This window comes from Halichoeres trimaculatus, unplaced genomic scaffold (assembly GCF_033239565.1).
Source record: "Halichoeres trimaculatus isolate MK-OKI-2021-1 unplaced genomic scaffold, fHalTri1.1 fHalTri1_scaffold_1, whole genome shotgun sequence".
In the NCBI taxonomy this organism is placed as follows: Eukaryota; Metazoa; Chordata; class Actinopteri; order Labriformes; family Labridae; genus Halichoeres; species Halichoeres trimaculatus.
Window position 1 is genome coordinate 17,807,031 of NW_027437179.1, and position 19,180 is coordinate 17,826,210.

At 40.8% G+C, this 19,180-nt stretch overlaps 1 protein-coding gene across 1 annotated transcript in view; it reads left to right on the forward strand.

The window, feature by feature from the left end:
- Positions 1-18,845, forward strand: part of suclg2 (succinate-CoA ligase GDP-forming subunit beta) — a 119,011-nt gene extending 100,166 nt beyond the window's left edge. The window contains exons 10-11 of the mRNA XM_074680541.1: positions 6,737-6,857; positions 17,855-18,845. Of these exons, the coding sequence (XP_074536642.1) occupies positions 6,737-6,857; positions 17,855-17,967 (234 nt within the window). The 3' untranslated portion in view covers positions 17,968-18,845. The remainder of the gene's footprint in view (positions 1-6,736; positions 6,858-17,854) is intronic.
- Positions 18,846-19,180: the final 335 nt, after the last annotated feature.

Here is a 19,180-nt window from a genome sequence, read left to right on the forward strand (position 1 = left end):
AGACAAGGTCACGATCATTTCTGACAGATGTAACAGTATGATCAAGATCCTGGCAATATTCTGGATATTAAGATCTGGAATATGAAATATGTACTGGGTCATCATAATTTTCAACACTGTCAGGTTCAACACAAAATTGTAGCAGACAGTCTGCTGAAAGGAAGTATAACATTAAAGTAGGACTAAAGTCTTGTGTGACAATCACAACATGCTTGGTGGAGGTCTGCACTCTGATTGCTTTTCTTTGTTTACATCATGACTTGCCTTTTGGGGGGGGGCAGCTAGTCGTGTTTTTTCCTCCATTTGGTATCGTGAATTCCATCTTTAAGCTCGTAGATGTCAATGAGACATGGAAAAGGAAGCACAGTGAGGTAATAAATGTGTAGAACATGATTTTACAACTGCTTGTCCCTGAGATGAAACCTTTGCTCCACCAGACATCATCCAAGCATGCATCCATCTGCCCGTTGCAGCATGTTCTTTGCCGTCAAGTTAAACTTCAGATGCCACTGTCTGTCAAGAGGTGTCTCAGCCGGTGACACGGGCAATCTTTGACATAACGCTCAGTGTGTCTCTCTGCAGTCTCAAGAAGGGGCTGTCATGCTTCAGCAGGCCGGATAATTATTTCCCTCTTATCCCTCCTTGCCAGGGCCAATCCTCGCCTTCAATAGAAACCAGGGACCGCTCCACTTCCCATCACCTCTCTCCGTCTCTTTTCTTCTCCATCTCTCTTCTTCCATCTGTTTCACTTCGCCTCACTCTCTGACTTCAAGACCTTCTTTTCCCCTCAGTCTGTTTTTGTGTCATTCTCTTTTTTCTTGCTCCATACCCTCTCTAAGAATAGATCTGCGGAGGCAAAATAGCTCCTGAGCCTGACAGAAATAATGCTCAAAGTAGTAAACGCGACATAAAAGATTGTCACATGAACATCTTTATTTCATGGCTTGCTTTTCTCATTTGATGCTCCCTACACATACGACAAAGAACACATTGAAATCTGTCTCATCCTTTTATCCACACCCCATCCCTCCAGCACAATTACACTTTGTGCGCCATTTCAAAGTAGGAATGATGCTAAGAAACTGTTCGCTGTACCTAGAGTCTGAATGCTGTGTTGTGGCAGACAGCATTGTAAGAAGGGTGGATAGTGCTTATTTGTGTGGACAAGAAATGTAGCAGCATTGCTCCTCACTGAAGTTTGATCTAACAACACATTTTATGTGAAGTAAGTGTAATGTAATCTCTACAGTATGTGATGTGATCGACGCTCCATTTTCTTTCACTTGAAGTAAAAAGCTGTCAGCAAAGACTTTCTTTTTATTTGGATGCAACATCTAACAAAAGAGCTGTTGAGAATCCTTAAAAACATTTTGACCACATCATATAATCTACCGCATCATAGTTCAAATGCAGACAGATATGGACTAATCGCTTTAGTCATCCTCCAACTCCAAGATGAGACTGGAGCCAGCAGACTTGCCTCGATTTGGGAGCCCCTCGTGTTAACCTGTGGCCGAAGGGCCGAACAGTGGGGCCCCCAGCAGATCGAAGAATACAAATACACTGGGGCTGCCAGAACAGGCGGTGACAGTACAGGCTGTCTCCAGCAGATAAGACAGAACAATAGCCCTTAATAGGCCACAGAGAGGCACACACCCATCTCCAGCCCTGCCTTTCTCTACTCCTATCTGCTCTCTGTAACAAAGGAAACAAGATGCTTCCTCTTTTCTTCCTTTCCTGCGGAGAGATTAGCAGCTCTTAACAGCGGTGCGGGCATGAAAATGTGTATTTGAGTGATAATTCAGCAGCACACGCACAACTTGTGACTGGGAGCCTTGCAGAATGAGTAGGAATACAATGCTTTCACTCCCCCCCTGGGCTGAGGAGAAAAGTACATCATGTTTGTTATGTATCAGTCTGTCGAGGAAATATGAAGACTCTCAAATACAGCATATGCTGTTGTGTTGTCCTCATTAACTCTTCATAGAGATTTCAATGTACTGTTACATATTGTGCATGTGTCTGTTATACCAACACACGTGTTGCATCAAAATTGCACTCAAGACATTTCTATAAAGATACACAGACAGGGAGAGCACAATGCAGGGCCACGTGAGCATGTCAGATTGTCTGGGCTACATTTCTTACTTGCTCTAAATGCAGTTGGTGAGGCGTATAATAGCAGGCAGAAAAGCCTGTTTCTCCTGTGAAGGCCCTTTTTTGACTTTGACGCAAAAAAGCCTTGGCAGGGTATCGGGTGCCAGAAGCAGTGATCCTATTTTGTAAAAATCTGAATCATTTCACCGGGACCCAGGTAGAAGGCACCAGCTCATGCCGTAACAGCCTGAAAGCACACACAAAGATCCTGTAAAAAAAGAACGTGCTGGCACATTATTCCCGATGCCTTTCTGCGGAGCGCTGATGAAAGAAATCCACCCTGCTGCCAAGTTAGCTCACCTGAAATGAATGCCTTTAAGGAAAGAGGCTGTACTTGGTCCTGTGACAGGAGGTAAAATGCTTCAGAGTGTGATGTTGGAGAATTTAGATGGATTGGAGAGTGCAGAGCTATTTTATACCTTAAGGCTGGATTTCAGGGGCACTGTGAGCAAAATGGAACAGAGCAATATGTGAGACCTTTGATTGGAGAGGGCAGAAAATCTCTGAGATTGACCATTTTGGCCCATTTTGTGTACTAGTTCATCAGTATTGCCATTAAGTCTGCTACAAATCAGTGCCTTGCTAAAAAAAAAAAAAAAAAGGAAAAGAAAGAAATGTTTTTTCTCCCTTAAAAGGACAGAATATGTGACCAAAGTTGTGTCACTATAAAGCTGAATGAACTGTCTCAGGAGAGAATATGATTAGAGAGATGAATAGGATATGCACATTTGTGCTTTTTCTGCTCTTTTACCCCCTGTGTCTCTGCATAATTTCAATTTACGTCTGTATTCCCTCTGGGCACATACTATCACATTATCTCACTTCAAATTACAGTGATGTGGTTATGTGTGTGTGGGCGTCTTAGCTCTGGATCTGATATTTTAACTGAAGAGACAGATGTTTCAGAACTTGTACATCAAATGTTTGCTTAAGTTTGCTTGTCCAGGAAAACATTTTTCCTCTTTGGGCTGAACTTTTTGTCATAACCCAAAAACAAAAATTATAGCACGAAGAAAAAACAACAACTTTTAGGTAAAGTGCAACTCTACTCTCCACATCCATATTTCTATAAACTGCATTTACTTCTGTGCCAAGCTACATAAATCATGTCCTGTGTATCATTAATATACATGGGTGTCAATAGTAGTCGCATGAATGGAAGAAATATGGTTCTTCCCAATAGAGACAGGGTTGAAAAATGGGCTGTAGATAGGGTAAGAATAGAGCCTTCCCTAGTGAGCCTGGAAAAAAGCATCTAAATCTCTGCTGCCCCCCAGTGGGAGTGAGACAGTGCTTTATGTGTGTGTGCTTTTATGTGTGTGTTTCCCAGACTATGAGCCAGATTGTGAAGTGCTGCACAACCAAAATCCATGTTGTATAGTCGTCATTATGTGAGTTTATTGGTACCATTCTGTTGGACCCTCTGAATCCCATATTGTGTTCCTTTGTATGTGTGTGTTTCCAGTTATTTCTTTTCATTCAGTCATAGTATATTATTCATGGACATTTCCTCAAAGCTCAGTTTAAAAACCTTTCACAGAGTCTTGTTGTCAAGCTGACAGATATACAGTATGAGATTTCATCAGTAATATACAGTATTCATATATTCATGTTAGGGTCTTCATTTTGATAGCTTGTGTATATATTTGTCAAACTTATTGCAGTTTTGACCTTGCACCGCGCAGACCATGTATGTACACGGCTATAGAGAAACACGTGGATTTTTCCTAAGGCAGCAAAAGTACACCCACACACACACTTGGTGAACTGCAGATTGTGTCTAACAGACTGTCAGGCCAACAGTTGGATACATAGCAGAGTTTTAAAAACTGTTATCAACTCACACCTCTGTTCACTTTGCAGCTCCCACCCTGTGTTTTCACTGTCTCCACTTTTCTCACATCATCTCAAATCCATTTATAGAGTGACTTATACATCAGCGCTCTATATGGGTTTTTCTTTCGCTGTGTAGCTTGTGACTGCACATTTCTCTGTGAAGGTATGTGTACACCTTCAGGCTGTGATCACCCACATGCCTGCTGGGTTTGTTGGTCACTGTGTCATTCACACATGTTGTGGTGCGTGGTGTGTGCTGGAGGCAGCTTGCAGCACAGTCACAATAAAGCTTGTCATGAGAAATTTAAGCTACTGGAAGCTCAAGAAACTCCTGTACCATACTTGTGAAAAGATTTTGTTGATTTTTGATGTGATGAAGCTCTGAAATAGATGTTATTAAGGGATTTAGAGGGAAAAATGTAGATCCAGTGCATTTTTTATTTGTTTTTTGTTTCACGTTGGTGTATATTCAGAGGTCAAAGTCCTTGTGAAGAGGTTTAAGAAAGTTAAAAAAAAAAAACTGACATGAATACTGATGTCACTACATCCAGTTACAATTGGTTTTATTTATTACTCATAAATGCTGTCTCTGGGTAGGTGTTGGATAAAACACACACCTAAAATGGTCTTTATCATTATTTTTGAAAACATTTTTCAAGTCAAACATTTCGGATTTGATTATATTCGAGAAAAGCACTCAGAGAGCACAGACCTCCGCCAAGCATGTTGTGATTGTCATTAGTGCTGCACGATTTGGAGAAAAGGTGCGATTTGCGATTAGGTGGACAATATTGCGATTGCGATTGTGCTTGCGATTTAATAAAAAAAGTTGTGTCATGATGAGTCTACAGACTTGCTTGGTTATCATGGAGAAAAATCTAAATTGCATGTGCTGACATTGCGATTGCAATCGCGATAACCTCTTTTGCGATTACGTAATTGCATGTGCTGACATTGCGATTGCGATAATCGTGCAGCCCTAATTGTCATGCAACACTTGAGTCCTACTTGAATGTTATACTACCTTTCAGCAGACTGTCTGCTACAATTTGCTGTTGAACCTGACAGTGTTGAAAATTATGATGAACCAGTACATTTTTCTTATTCTGGATCATAGTATCCAGAATATTGCCAGGATCTGGATCGTACTTCTACATCTGTCAGAAATTATTGTGACCTTGTCTTGTATTGTTTTACAAAGCAATCAGACCATTTATTGTGGAGTTATATACACATGTGTTGAAAATGGCCCTATCTCACAATGATAAAGAATCCTTTAAAAAAAAAAGTCCTGGATTCAGACGGTGATCCAGATTGCCATTAAAATTTAATCACTTCTTCCTTTTTACTTTTTAAACATTTCCTCATAATTTCATCAAAATCAGTTTGTTACTTTTTGAGTTATATTGTTCACAGACAGACAAACGCTCCTAAAAACATAACCTCCTTGGCAGAGGTGATGAACGTTGGACAGCATAGTTTTATTCAGGGAACAATATTCACTCATGCACAGGATTATTTATCTTTATTTGTGTGGTGTTACAGTAGTTTACTGTACAGAGCTCATTGCCTGGTCTCACCCTTTTTTAATCTGCTTGTAAAAGTTATCCATATTGACCAGAGAAAACACTTTCTCAATTTATTTTTTGGTGTCTGCTTCTTTTCCACCCGCTCCCGTCTCTATATTTGAGTCCTGTGCTGCTCTTACTTCTCTCTGCTGTGTATAAGATGCTCATTTGGATACAACACAGAGGACAGCGCCCTGGCTGACTTTCTGACAGCTATCCAAGTCCTTGATCTTCTTCTCCCTGTAAACATCGTTACCACACACTGGAAACATACATATTCTCCAAAGATACTCTCATACACACATCCAAGCACACACCCACAAGCTGCTCATCCAAATCGGCGGTAACAGATTAGCAGTGATTATAAACAAACATGGAGGATTAATCCTGTGTGCTCACAGTCTACTTTTCCACTGAGCTAGCCAGGGTAATTACCAAGCGCTAGATTGTTAGTGTAATCGCACACTCACTCTCCCTCTCACATACACACTCACACATACACACACTGCTGCATGGCTTGGCAACTTGGTGAAAAAGTCAAAGATACCTTTGGTAAAGAAACTGCACAACAGCTGAAGTGAGCAAAGCATCTGGCAGTTAAGTGGTTTGGCACTCTTGAAACATTTTAAAAAGACTGATTTTTTGCTGAAGGCTTTTCAAAAACATGAAACCCAGCAAGCAAGGCTCCTTGTTTTAAGATGTATATTGTTTATAACTGGAATTAAAAGGTCAGGGTAAGGATGGATGCAGATGGTTGAGTCTGCTGAGTACTATGAGTGCTCTAGAATAGTGTAGGCATTTTGTTGTTGTTGTTGTTTGTGGTGGTTATCTCACCTCTTCAAGTAGAAAAACAGTTTTACTATTTGACCCTAGCATTGCCTTTTTCACATTCTGCTGCCCTCTTGAATTTTACTATACGTTGCTTTATTCTGTGACAGTGCTGTGTAGCCTCTAGGTGTGTGGTCTGCTGTAGAGGGAGCTGGTAGTGAGGCTCTTAAAGTGTTTCCCTCAGCAGTGAGATTTCAACCCTTTTAAAGTTGGTTTGATCCAGATGTCCTTTAATGTGTTTTCAGGAATAACCTTTATGTAACGGAGTAATTTATCAGCCTTGAGGTTTTTCATGTTTTTGGAAATACTTGACAAATTGAATCTTTTTTTCACCCTTTGCTTCACAGGTTGAAGCAATCCTCGTCAACATATTTGGCGGGATCGTCAACTGTGCCATCATCGCCAACGGCATCACCAAGGCCTGTCGAGAGCTGGAGCTGAAGGTGCCTCTGGTTGTCAGACTTGAAGGTGAGATCACAGTCCCATTTTTTAAAACGCTCAGAAAAATCCAGGTCCGGCCTCTCTGACCTACTCAGCAATACATGTCCTCAGGGACCCCTGGAAAACATGCAACGGATGACATCCCCCTACAGGACGCATGCACCATTGATCTCCATCTGGCCTGGTCATAAAGATATTGATCCTAATGAGGATTTCATGATGCTGGTTAATGACACTGGCCTTTGAGCTTCATTTTACAACCATGTTCAGCGCCACAGCACCTGTCAATCACTGAATTGAGTAGTTTGTCATTAAGACCAATAGGTCTTAAGGATGAGCTAATCATATGTAATAATGTGATGGATGGATCGATAAAATGCTTTTAAAGCGAATAGAAACACGCATGGAACTGAAGGAGTTTGTGTTTTGAAAGTGAAAAAGAAATGCTGTCAAAAATTCAACAGTTATAGTCAAAGTCATACATCTGTGATTTATATAACTGCTACCCATGCTAAACCATGGTGCCCCCTGAATTTTATACTGCTGTTTTGTTTTTTTTTAAATTGTCTGGTCAAAGCCAGAAACAACCACAAATCCTCAGGTAAACAATTTGAACCCTGTTTTTGCAGTCCTGTTTTTAACATTTTGCACATCATTTCAACTCTTATGAAACTTGGGTTGTATAATAATGATTTTTTTCGGTTTTTGTTTGGTAAAGCAAACAGGCAACAAAAGTCCGATAATATCACTTAAAAAAATCATTGTTTAAAGCATCAAATATAAAGTTATGTGGTACCAGGGTAATTGGTGAACAGCTCAAGAGCAGCTTGATTTAGAGCCCCTCTTTCCTGCATTGTTTTAAACTTTGGGGCTATTGTATCATTGTTTCTGTACCCTCTGGAGCCTATCCATCTTCATTGTGGCCCAGTGTCCCAGTGAGAACAGCAGAGCATTCCTCATACGTGTCACTTTCTGCCGCACCCGTCATTAGCAGTGGCTAGAATAACAGTGGAGACAGCACTGATTGGCTCACCTCTAACCTGTGTATGCTAATGTAACCTGCTCTCTATTGTATGTGTATGTGTGCTTGTGGGACTGCAGTGGTGACTCCTGAAGGCACAGGGCCAGTCGGCGGTTAGCTTAATTGTCAAGATCCTGCTGAGTGGTGCGGCCAGAGCAGAGAGCAGCGGGTATAAGTGTGTATGTGTGTGTATCAGACCTTAACACTTCTTACTCTGTGTCCTCCCACACTCTGCTAATAGGGTTTGTAGGTCAGGGTGTGTAAGTGCTTCCTAGAACCCAGCTGTGCGCAGAGGTACTACAGTGCAGTGTGGACATGACTGGTCAGAGCGCCATGGAGTGTGGAAAGTTAAGTTTTGCTGCAATAACACCTGATGGTGTTGTTCTCTGTCAATGTCTGTCAAGACCTGTACACATAAATATCCCAGCTGTCTGTCTTCATCTCCTCAAAGAGCAGGTTCATTGTCCGCATAGAGGAAAACATATTGGCAATCAAAATCGACCCTTAATTAGACACCACAGTTCTCCTAGCAGACCATGTCATCCAATCGGACTCACAAACAGGCTGAGTCCAGAAGGTGACTGCTGGCAGTCGGTCCAACCACGTTTCCTTTGGCCAGAGTCTAATCCAAGCTTTAGTTTTGGGTCATTACATCCTGGGCTGCAGTCTCGTGGAGAAGATTGGTTCAGAATCAATCAGCTCAGCTTGCTCGGCTTGACCGCAGGGCAGTGAGAACAGCCCAGCACTCTTCAGCAGGATCAGAATGGATTAACTGGCACACTTTTAATTGGGATGGTTCTTTTTAAAAAGGGGCAGGGTTGATTGCATTGGCGCTGAGTTATGTATTCCCAAATGTGGGGAAGAAGAGCCATGTGGTCTGGAAGCGAGGGGAACCAGTTGACAGGGATGCATGAAGGTTTTATTGAGGATTCAGTCTCAGCCACATTATTTTCAGACTAAAACATTTGGACCAGTGTAAATACATTTCAAGTAAATGCAACGACTCAACAGAGACCCAGCATAGGGAAAACCTTCTGATGTGTTTGAACCTTTTGGTAGAAAAAGATACCAAAAGGAGAACTGCACTGCCCCCTCTGGCCACAGTGTGAGCATAGACATACACTATAACACAGAGAGGATGCTGTCTGCTACTGTGGAAAAAATCTCCCTAAATATCCCTCAGGGCTTCAGGAAAAAAAAGTGACTGCATTCGCTTAACTCTGGTCCCCGGCCTATTGATTCCTCCTTTTAATTAAAAAAAAAGACGAAGGGTCATTTAGTCAGGTTTAGATGGGCCTTTCAGCCCTGACAGTGTCATTACATCTGTAATGGCTATCTGCTGCAGCTGTACACATACACACACACACACAGATAAACATGTACACATGTGTACATGTACGTACACACAATCTCACAAACCTAGCTTTTTGAATTAATATGCAGTCAGGTCAATTGTTTTTTTATGCCTCTGCATAGCAATCTGTACGCCTGTTTATTCATCCCTAGATACCTCAGAAAACCTGAGGGCAATGTCATCAAATTAACACCAATAATAGAATGTTAACATCATTAATAACAAGAGGGAAGTTAAGATAAATAAAAGTACTAAAGATTTTAATGTATGAAATTAAATTGTGTAAACCAACATTTTTTTGTTGTTTCTATAAATAGCACAGATAAGTATTGCATGGAAAAGGGGCTGAACACAATACAAAAGGTGATTTTATACAGCAGTTTCCACACATACACTCTCATACTGTACACACACATGTCAATAAATATATAGATCTTTGTTTGAAAGGGAAAAACAACGTTCATATTGTAGATAAGACATGATAACATTTAATCAGCTACAGGTAAAAGGTCAAGAATAAGATGACCTCACATCCAAGTATCATGACTGGTACTGTTGCAGAAACGAGAAAGGGTTTTATTCATCTGCTTTTTTTTGTTGTTGTTGTTTTTCTTTTATCAGTCTAAGAAAACAAAAAAAAAAAAAATAGAAACTGAGGGATAGAGACTTTTTCAGGTATATTAAAGTTCCAAATAAAGAATTGTGCACACCCCCACCCCTTTTAGTTTTCTGTTTAAGTCTTTTTTTCTGGTATTTTAGGACACAGTCAAACTGGCCAACCGTGCCATGCTTGAGCACGATTCACTTCTCTGCTTTGGCAAGCTTCTGAGAGGTGGGCTTCGGCATGGTTTATACTTCATGCATGACCACAAGCACACGGACAGTGCGTGTGATCCATGGCGTATAATCACTGCGAGCGCTCATCTCGACTCTCATTTTAAACAAAGCGGGGTGTTAGAGGGCTGTGTTGGGCAAAAACTACTTAATATAAGTCCAAAAGTCTCTAAAGTTGTAGCAGTGCTCTCTGTGTCTCATTGTGCTGACTCTGATGAGATCGCGCTTCATGTAAATAATGCTTAAGCACGACCCGGTTTGGATGGCCAGTGTGACCGCACTCTTAGATATTTTCAGGTAAATTGGTACAAAGTTAGGTAATGGTACAGTAAAGTATTAAATATAACAACATCCACTGAGCCTGCCACAGTAAATCTGTAGTTCTCTGCGATTCCCTGAGGCAGGTGTCACCAACACAGTGCCCGTGGTAACCTGGGCGCCTGCAAGATGAACTCAAGGCGCCGGCGAGGCATGTTCTAAAAAACAGCACTGGCCATAATCCAGCTTTTTCCAGATATGTATGTTTACTACCATAATTGTTGTGTAAATCGTTAGTAATAATTGTGGAATAATTAACATTGACATGTGAGCAGTCGCTTCACATAAGCTGCGTTTCCACCAAGCAGTCCGGGTCGGTTCAGTACGGTTTGGGCCGGTTTGGTACAGTTAAGCCTGATCCCGTTTGTGTTTCCACAGCAAACTGTGCCCTCTCGTGGTAGGCGGCGTGTAGGCCAGATGTCTAAAGCCGCAGCTGTTAAAAAATAGCGCAACACTGTTGCAGCTTACCGTGCTATAAAATCCAATGAAGAGGAAAAACGCAACACAGTATACAAAGAGCACAGATGGAAGACGTGCAGCATTTCGTTCTATCTGTGATTGGCATGTAGCCCTTTGATACAAAGTGCAATCAAGCTTTTGTTTCAGAGAAGTCTGTGTGCTGCCAGGAGAAATGCAGCCGCTGTCGGGGTAAGTGACGATTCTTTTGACCAATCGACGGTCTGCAGTTTGTTGCTCCACCTTCTGAGAGCGGATCGGTTCAGTCTGGCACCCATACGAAAGGGTCCCAAAAAAGTAGGCCGGCTCGTCTCAGTTTTTAGGGATCCGTCCTGGGATGAGTCAGTGGAAACGCCGCAAAATGCGCGCCATACCGAGACGATCCGAACCAGTCTGCTTGGTGGAAATGTGGCTATAGTCACTACTACTGCTATTATTATTGGTAATAAAAAGTGATGTGTGCAGTCTTGTTTAGGAAGTTTGTAGTCCTTCGTACCACTCATTTTCTTTGAGGTAGCCCTCATCTTCAAAAAGTAAGTGACCCCTGCTTTAAGGGGTGTAATCCACAGCTTGACTTGTCAGCAGAGGCACAGTTTTTTTTGGCTGTTGTCACTTAAAGCTGGGTTATAGATATTGATCATTTACCAGATAGTTTCTTGTGTTTTTTTCTGAAAACTTACAACAGTTGAATAGTTCTTCAGATAAGACCCGATGTAAATACTTGTTTACACAGCTTATTGCAATGTTTGTTCTTCATTCAATGAAGTTTTTTGTCAGTTCAACTTGGATTAAACCTTAATGACTAGATAACTATCAGTGTCAGGGCTGCTCTTTGGATCTAACACATTTGCCTGTCGTGTTGTCTCTCTTAAACAAACGTCTAGACAAGAAACATGAAAACACTGATTAATCACTGGCGAGCACATCAAAGAGAGAGTGTGTCTGCATTGTTCAGGGGACTAGCCATGCGTTTGAATCAAAAGTATTTGATGTCTGACACACAGGATGAAGGTGGGAGGAGCAGGACTCATCTGTTTTGAGCTGTGGGGTGAAAACTCTCAATGTTTGGTTCTGATTAATAAAAGGATTAACAATCAAAGCCAGAGCAAGTCTTATAACGCTGAGTGATGAAAGACACATGTTCATTTTCAGTCATTCATGGTAGCAATGTTACCAAGCCTGCCTGCAACTGAAATGTTCATTTGTAAGTGCTGTATATTATGTTAAGGGAAGGGATATCAGACTTGTTAGTCATGGTGTCAACAGAGTAATGGAAGAATCTCAGCTGTGATGCCAAAAGAGCTGAAAAATCTGCCAGAAAGCCTTTAGCAATTTTTTTGTTACATGGGGATTCTTCTCCATCTGTTTGAAACCACCACTTAGTCTAAAACAATCCAAAACAGAGAGTAAAGTCTGCCAAATCTCTTTGGAAAGTGATCTAGCAAGAGAGGTTAGGAAGTCTTTAATAATACATTACTTGGAAAATGTCACAGTTTACCAAACAAACATTTCACACAGGTCTTTGCATCATGATGATACTTCCCCCAAGTTGCATAAAAGTGAGAAGTTAACTTAATTATATTTCCAGTGATGAGGTCAATCTTCAATATGACAACGCAAGTGTGAATTGATAATGGCTGAGTTACTCAACCTACTGTCATCAGACAGTAGGTTCAGCTAATTAAGTTACTGTAAGTTTTCGAAATATCATCATCTTAGTATAGAAATAAAGATAATGAAGTACCTGCTGGTCAAAAAGCTGCAGTTAATGTAGTCTGCTGTTAGCCAAGGAATGGAGCTACTTTTTCCAAGACTTTTCCATGTAACCTGCAGTATAATGTTTGGTTAGAAAAAAAAGAAAAGTTCAGAAATGTTCCAACAGACCTATCAACTACAGACAGTCTCAAGATAAGATGTTCGGCCCTGTATTGCTTCTTCTTATCTTAACCTTCTTCAAAGACTTTCTTTTACCTCTTAAACTCAAGAAACCAGCTTCACTACAGAATTACTCTGTTAGACTGAGACGACTCTGAGACGACTCGTCTCTTATCACATCCCAAACTCGGTACATTCTCATATTTAAAAACTGCAGCAGCAATAGAGCTCATCTGGTTGGAGTTTTTGGCACAGCTCTGAGGGTAGTTGAAATATGCAGGCCTGTAATCGACACACGCATTAAAGTGACATTTCCACAATAGTCACAAGTCAGCTTACTAATTAGAGCAGAGATTCAACAGAAACGTGTTGTGAAGTGGCAATAGATCACCATGCCAAATACTCTGTCTGCTGCTGTATTGTTTTGGCTTGAGCAGTGTGTTTGGAGACTCCGAGCTGAGGGGTGATGTAGGGCTGGTCGACTCATGCCATTGTTTAGCCGTTTGGGAAGAACAATACTGTTTGGGTTTATATGAGAGGATGTTTTAAAGAAAACAGCTGAGCAGAATGGGAGTTTAAACAGACGGTCATAAACATAGGGAACTAAAACCCTGGAGATACAGCTTGATGATCTTCTCTATTTGTTGTATTCCCTTTTTCCCCTTATTTCTAGCTGCTCTGTCCGCTTCTGAGGCTTTTAACTAAAAAATACACCCTCTTCATGCTGTCGGTTTCCCACATGTGTGCATGCATAAAACTCCCAAGTCTTTGCTCCCAGGCTGTGAGTAGGTCTCTGGCAGCACCTAGTGGCTGCAGGTGAACACTCGTGTTTTTATTCTTGGTATACTCTCCACAGACACACCACACACACTCACACACGCTCAACTCACACGCTTACTCCAGCTGGTCTCTGTCCTTTTCTCTGCTGCTGTGCTGTGAGCTATGAGTGCTCCCTACTGCCTGCACTGGAACTGCACTCTGCTCACTTTCTCACACACACACACACACACACACACACACACACACACACACACACACACACACACACACACACACACACACACACACACACACACACACACACACACACACACACAGGTAGACACATATATAGACAAAGACTCACATAGATGTATGTTCGTCCGTCTTCTCTCCCTCAGACGTGTGATTCACCCACCTACACATTACACAGCTAACACAGGTTGTTCTATCACTGCTGCACATGCACCTGTCTCTTGTGTATTAAATGAAAAAAAAATAAAAATGAATGCGCTGTTTACTTTGCATTAGTGCTATATGCATTTCCATAGGCGTATTTATCTTTCCAAGCATCTCCTGGATTATGTATTTGCCGTGGGCTCATAAAGCATCCTCAGTCTTGTAACAAGTTTGATGTTTTTCATCTTGCATCAAACATCTGATGGATAAACCCATCAAAAAAGACAGTATGGATCCATCAACCCCAGTGAGGGTCAAAGGTCAGCCTAATGATTTTGAAGCATACAGCACTCCTCCTTCTTTAGTAGGAGCTAACACCTCTTCTGCAGACTCTAAACTTGTCTGAGGACACACTGAGAGAGAATATCGTGTGCTATTGGAACATAAAATGACTTGGGACACTCAATCCCCTGTTTGCGTGCCAGAGCAAGGTCTCTTCCTGCTCTTATTCTAATTAATTACATCGCAGAATTGATTGTTGGGAGTGTGAGCCTGCAAAAAAAAATGTGTTTGGAATGACTTATTTTCTGGCTGGACAAAAGAGATGAAATATTAGGCGTTAAGTGGAGCTGGTAATAGAATTCTTCATGAAAGGTCTATTGATCAGGGCGGCGGAGCCTCCAGAGAATTCACATATCATGCAGTCTTAATTACACGCCAAGCCAAGAGAGCTAAGGTCAACCTGTAAGCGTCTGAGCATGCACACACACACACACACATACACACACACACAGGGCCCCATTCATTTAGCATCACATTTTCTTTCTAAGAGTGACGGCAGACACAAGTGTGCACCAGAGGCAATTATATGTCTGTCACATATTTTTAATTACTTATCCAAAGTAAACACTTAACACATATGTGTCAGGCTGTTGCTTATGATTAATGTGCATACAGCTGCAGATAATTTATCTGTTTCATAAAAAGCTAATTAGATGTTAAATGCTTTTTTGATTGACAAATAGTGAAGAAATTCATTTTTTTGTCAAGGAAGAGTCAGAACGGCACATTAAAAAAGCAGGAAGTGATTTTATGGTTTTGTTATATTCTCAAAATCAAGTCCTTAAATTCTCCTGCATAGAGTTTGAAGCTGGTTCTGAAAAAGGCTTAAATCAAATACTGATGCCTCTGTTTGACCTAAGTCCCATCAGCAAGAAGACTGACCTTAGATTTTTTTTTTCTGGTTTTATCTGCTACAAAACTGTTTGAAACAAATCTGATACGAGACTGAAACAAGACCTCGATATACAAAGCTATTTTAATTTTAGTGACTGATACTGTGGGGTAGGTGCCAGGTGAGCTGTCAAAATTGCCTTTTGTACATTTGAAATAGGCCTGCACAATATATCTTTTGAACATCGCCGTCGCAATATGCACATGCGCAATAGTCACATTGCGCATGTGATGTGACTATCGCATTTACCCCAATTTATTGGAGAAACGGGAAAAAAGCAACTGAAATTGAAACCTATTCTATTTTGTACAGAGACATGGCCTCCTGGATCTCTTTCATAGACAGCAATCTTCATTATTCACAGATAAACCCCCTTAGCCTGGATTAAACTGTATTATAGGAATACAATGGTGTCATTGTGAGTCAACCAAATTCTTCCCAAACAGCGCTATTCAAGTCATCTGGTGAAAATTCTTCTTTGTTTGATATCGCAATATATATCCCAAACCCCCCAAAAATCGCAATGTCAGTTTTTTCCAATATCGTGCAGCCCTAATTTGAAACTTTAAAAAATCAGAGAGTGATACATTCAGCTGATTAAACAATGAACACCTCTCTCACACCTACATTTAAATGTTGGTGGAGTGTTGAGAACAAGACCATCATTTCTCACAGGAACTCTGTCACTGTCGCAAAAAGTTTGGAGCAGGATGGGATGAATACCAGCAGGCTGCCAAAGTAAAGAAAAACATATTTTACTTCATTTTCCCCCACTAGGATTCTCATCTCTTGAAATATTTCAAAGTTTGAAGACATCTAAATGAGGTTTTTCTCAAGAAATTACAACCCGCATGTGTTTGTGACAAGATAAGTGTAGAGACTAGATATGAGAGCAGAGCTAACCGAGACCAGTTTGAAATGAAAATGCCACAGAGTTGCGATAAACGATAAACACAAGCAAGGATCGTTTTTATGAACAACTTTCTGATGTTGGTGCACATCAGAGAAAGAGAAATCTGAAAGGTGACAGATTAAACAGACACAGGCCTAACACCATTAAAGGAAAACAACAATAAACTTTCAATGCCTGCTGCAAAGGAAATAAGTTAAGATTTGTTTAGTTTGGTTCAGTCACACATCATAAAAAGACAACAGCAATACCACTGAGAATGTTATCTTAAACTTTCTGCAGATGGAGGCTGGAAGCAGTGTTACTCAGTCAAGAAAAAGAACAGTGTCTTAGCTGTACTTTTTATAAGACATAATACCAACAATAAGATTAGAGGAGTGTTTTGGGAGTTTGTTGAATTGTGGATCTTTTTAAGTGCATTTGAAAGATGTCGGTGTAGATGCTGATTGTACAGATGGTTGTTAAATTACAGATGTGTGTGGTGTTTGATGACTACATGATGATTTGAACCAAAACCTGTATAACACATATATTAGGATGGATAAGAAAAGACCAATTTTTTGTCGCCTAAAGATATATCAAGTTAGGGTAGAAGTAACAAGTATGAACATACAACAAGTTAGAAAGAGCTGATACCATATTACAACATATATTTACCTCCGCCATGGAGGTTCTGTTTTTGGTTGAGTTTGACTGTTTGTTTTGTTTATCTGTGAACAATGTAACCTAAACAGTAAGGGACAGATCTGGATGAAATATTTAGGAAATGTTCAAAATAGGATAAGAAAGAAGTGATTAAATTTTGGAGGTGATCCGGATCACTGTCTGGATCCAGGATATTTTTTAAAGGATTCTTTATCACTGTGAGATAGGGCCATTTTCCCCATATGCATATAACTCCACCATAAATGGTTGGATTGCTTTGCAAAACAATACAAGACAAGATAACCATAATTTCTGACAGATGTAAAAGTAAGATCCAGATCCTGGCAATATTCTGGATACTAAGATCCAGAATATAAAATATGTACTGGGTCATCATAATTTTCAACACTGTCAGTAATAAATTATGGTACAAATCTGCAACTAACACCAAATTGTAGCAGACAGTCTGCTGAAAGGGAGTACAACATTAAAGACAGACTAAAGTGTTGTGTGACAATCACAATATGCTTGGCGGAGGTCTGCGCTCTCTGAGTACTTTTCTAGTTTGTTTACATATTTTCTTTGCCATCCGTCCTCATGTGTGGAGTCTGTAAATAGGACATGAACAGATTCTGTCTGTCGAAAAAGCAGTGTGGGTGATTCTGCCTGATTTGACCTTCTCCTCCTCTTTCTCCTTCTCTCGTGTCCTTGCGTCCACTGCGGCACCCCCTGCCCCATGTTGTGACAGCCTTGTCAGGCTCATGTTTGACTGCACCATGTGCGGCGCTGGGAGGCAGTCAGTTCGATGTAGAGCCTCCAGGGCTGTGGGGTGTGTCACCGTCTTTCTCTTTCTCCCTCTTTCTCTGTCTCTTTCTCTCTCGTTGGCTGCAGGTCAGCGCTCCACAGCATCACCCGGCACCTGCTCCCCCTGACCTCACTGCAGCCAGGGGAGCACATGCACACAAATTGCCCTCTTGGTTCACTGACATTGTTCAGAGACAAAGCTGCTCTCGGATCAGCGGTTGAGTTTGCTGCCGTTCACCCATAACTCCATCCATCTGTCATCAGGCGCTCTGGTTTCTCCAAAGGAGCTCTTCGTCTTTCACACAGCGTGGTTTTTACGTCAGTGCAGATGGCAGACGAGGTCCAACCTTGTTTGCCAAGTTTTTGTCTCTTTTTGTTGTTGCCAGTTGAAAATGTGCCCTTTTTTTGTTGCTAGGAACCAACGTCACCGAGGCCAAGAGGATTCTTACAGAGAGTGGTCTGCCCATCACAGCAGCTGAGAACCTGGATGACGCTGCTAAGAAGGCAGTGGCTGCCATCAAGAAATAAGAGACTCTCACTGAGACCTCACTGCAGTTTGTCCACCCACCAACACTGAACACTGTTCATTAGAGCCTCTTATCAGCCTTTGTTTGAGTGTGCAAACCTCTAGGACTTGAAGCCTTTGCTTTCAGAAGCCTTTACTTTTTAAATCACACCATCTTTGCCAAATGAGTGTCAGTATCATGGGTTTGAACTGTGATGTTAGCTCAACATGAGACAGGATTTCATTAACACTTGGCTTTTCATCATTAAATCAGTAATTGCATCCCTGACTTTTTTAATTTTTAAAACCTTGATGTGTGATCTTCAAGCTCTTATGTCTCAACTTAGAAAGAGACGCAACATTTCGTGCATTCCATGTTTTTTCAAGGTAAGGGGCCTCCTTTACTGTAGGCTGTGGCATTTTTACACAACATTAGTCAAATAGGCATCCTGTCTTTGCCTTTTTTTCAGATGAAGTGGCAATACAAAGGCAGCATAACAGCTAGATGTTAACACAGTGGATCAGTTTTACCTGTAGTGACTGATTTGTTCAAACAGATCACGATCCATGGCTCCATCTGATGCCTTATCCGTCTCTCAAACGAGGAAGATGAAGAATCCTCTCTGTGAATTTTGTACATCATGTCTTAATTGTACGGTGCTCTGTGGCAAACGGTGAGTGGGCTGTTCATATCAGGCTTGCTTTTTGAGGGCTAAAAGTTTTTGTAAGCCATGTTGCCATCTTTTTAATTTAAGCAATAAATTCATAAACAAAAAGTGTCAAGAGAAGAAAAATGGATGAGGGAAATGTACTAAGTGTATTTTTTAATCATGAATGTATATTAATGCAATATCATGAATGCAGTGTAGAAACTGTGTAAATAATTTGAAATAAATAAAGACAAAATCCATGTTTCTGTTGTTCTTTTAACTCCACTCAAACTTTATTTATAGAGCACATTTTAAACAATCGAAGTTGACAAAAGTGCTGTACAGATTAAAAGCAGCAAAAGTAACAGAATACAATACTAAGATACATAAAAACATAGAACAGGAGCAAATATAAAATGAAATAAATTATAATTTAATTAAAAGTTATGCCAGATGATCATCCACTTCAATTTCAATTTATTCTGCACAGAAGTCTCCAGGACAGGGGTGGCCAACCAGTCAGACACCAAGAGCCACAAAAATGACCATTGTACTACAGAGAGCCACGTCACACATGTGGTCTTAC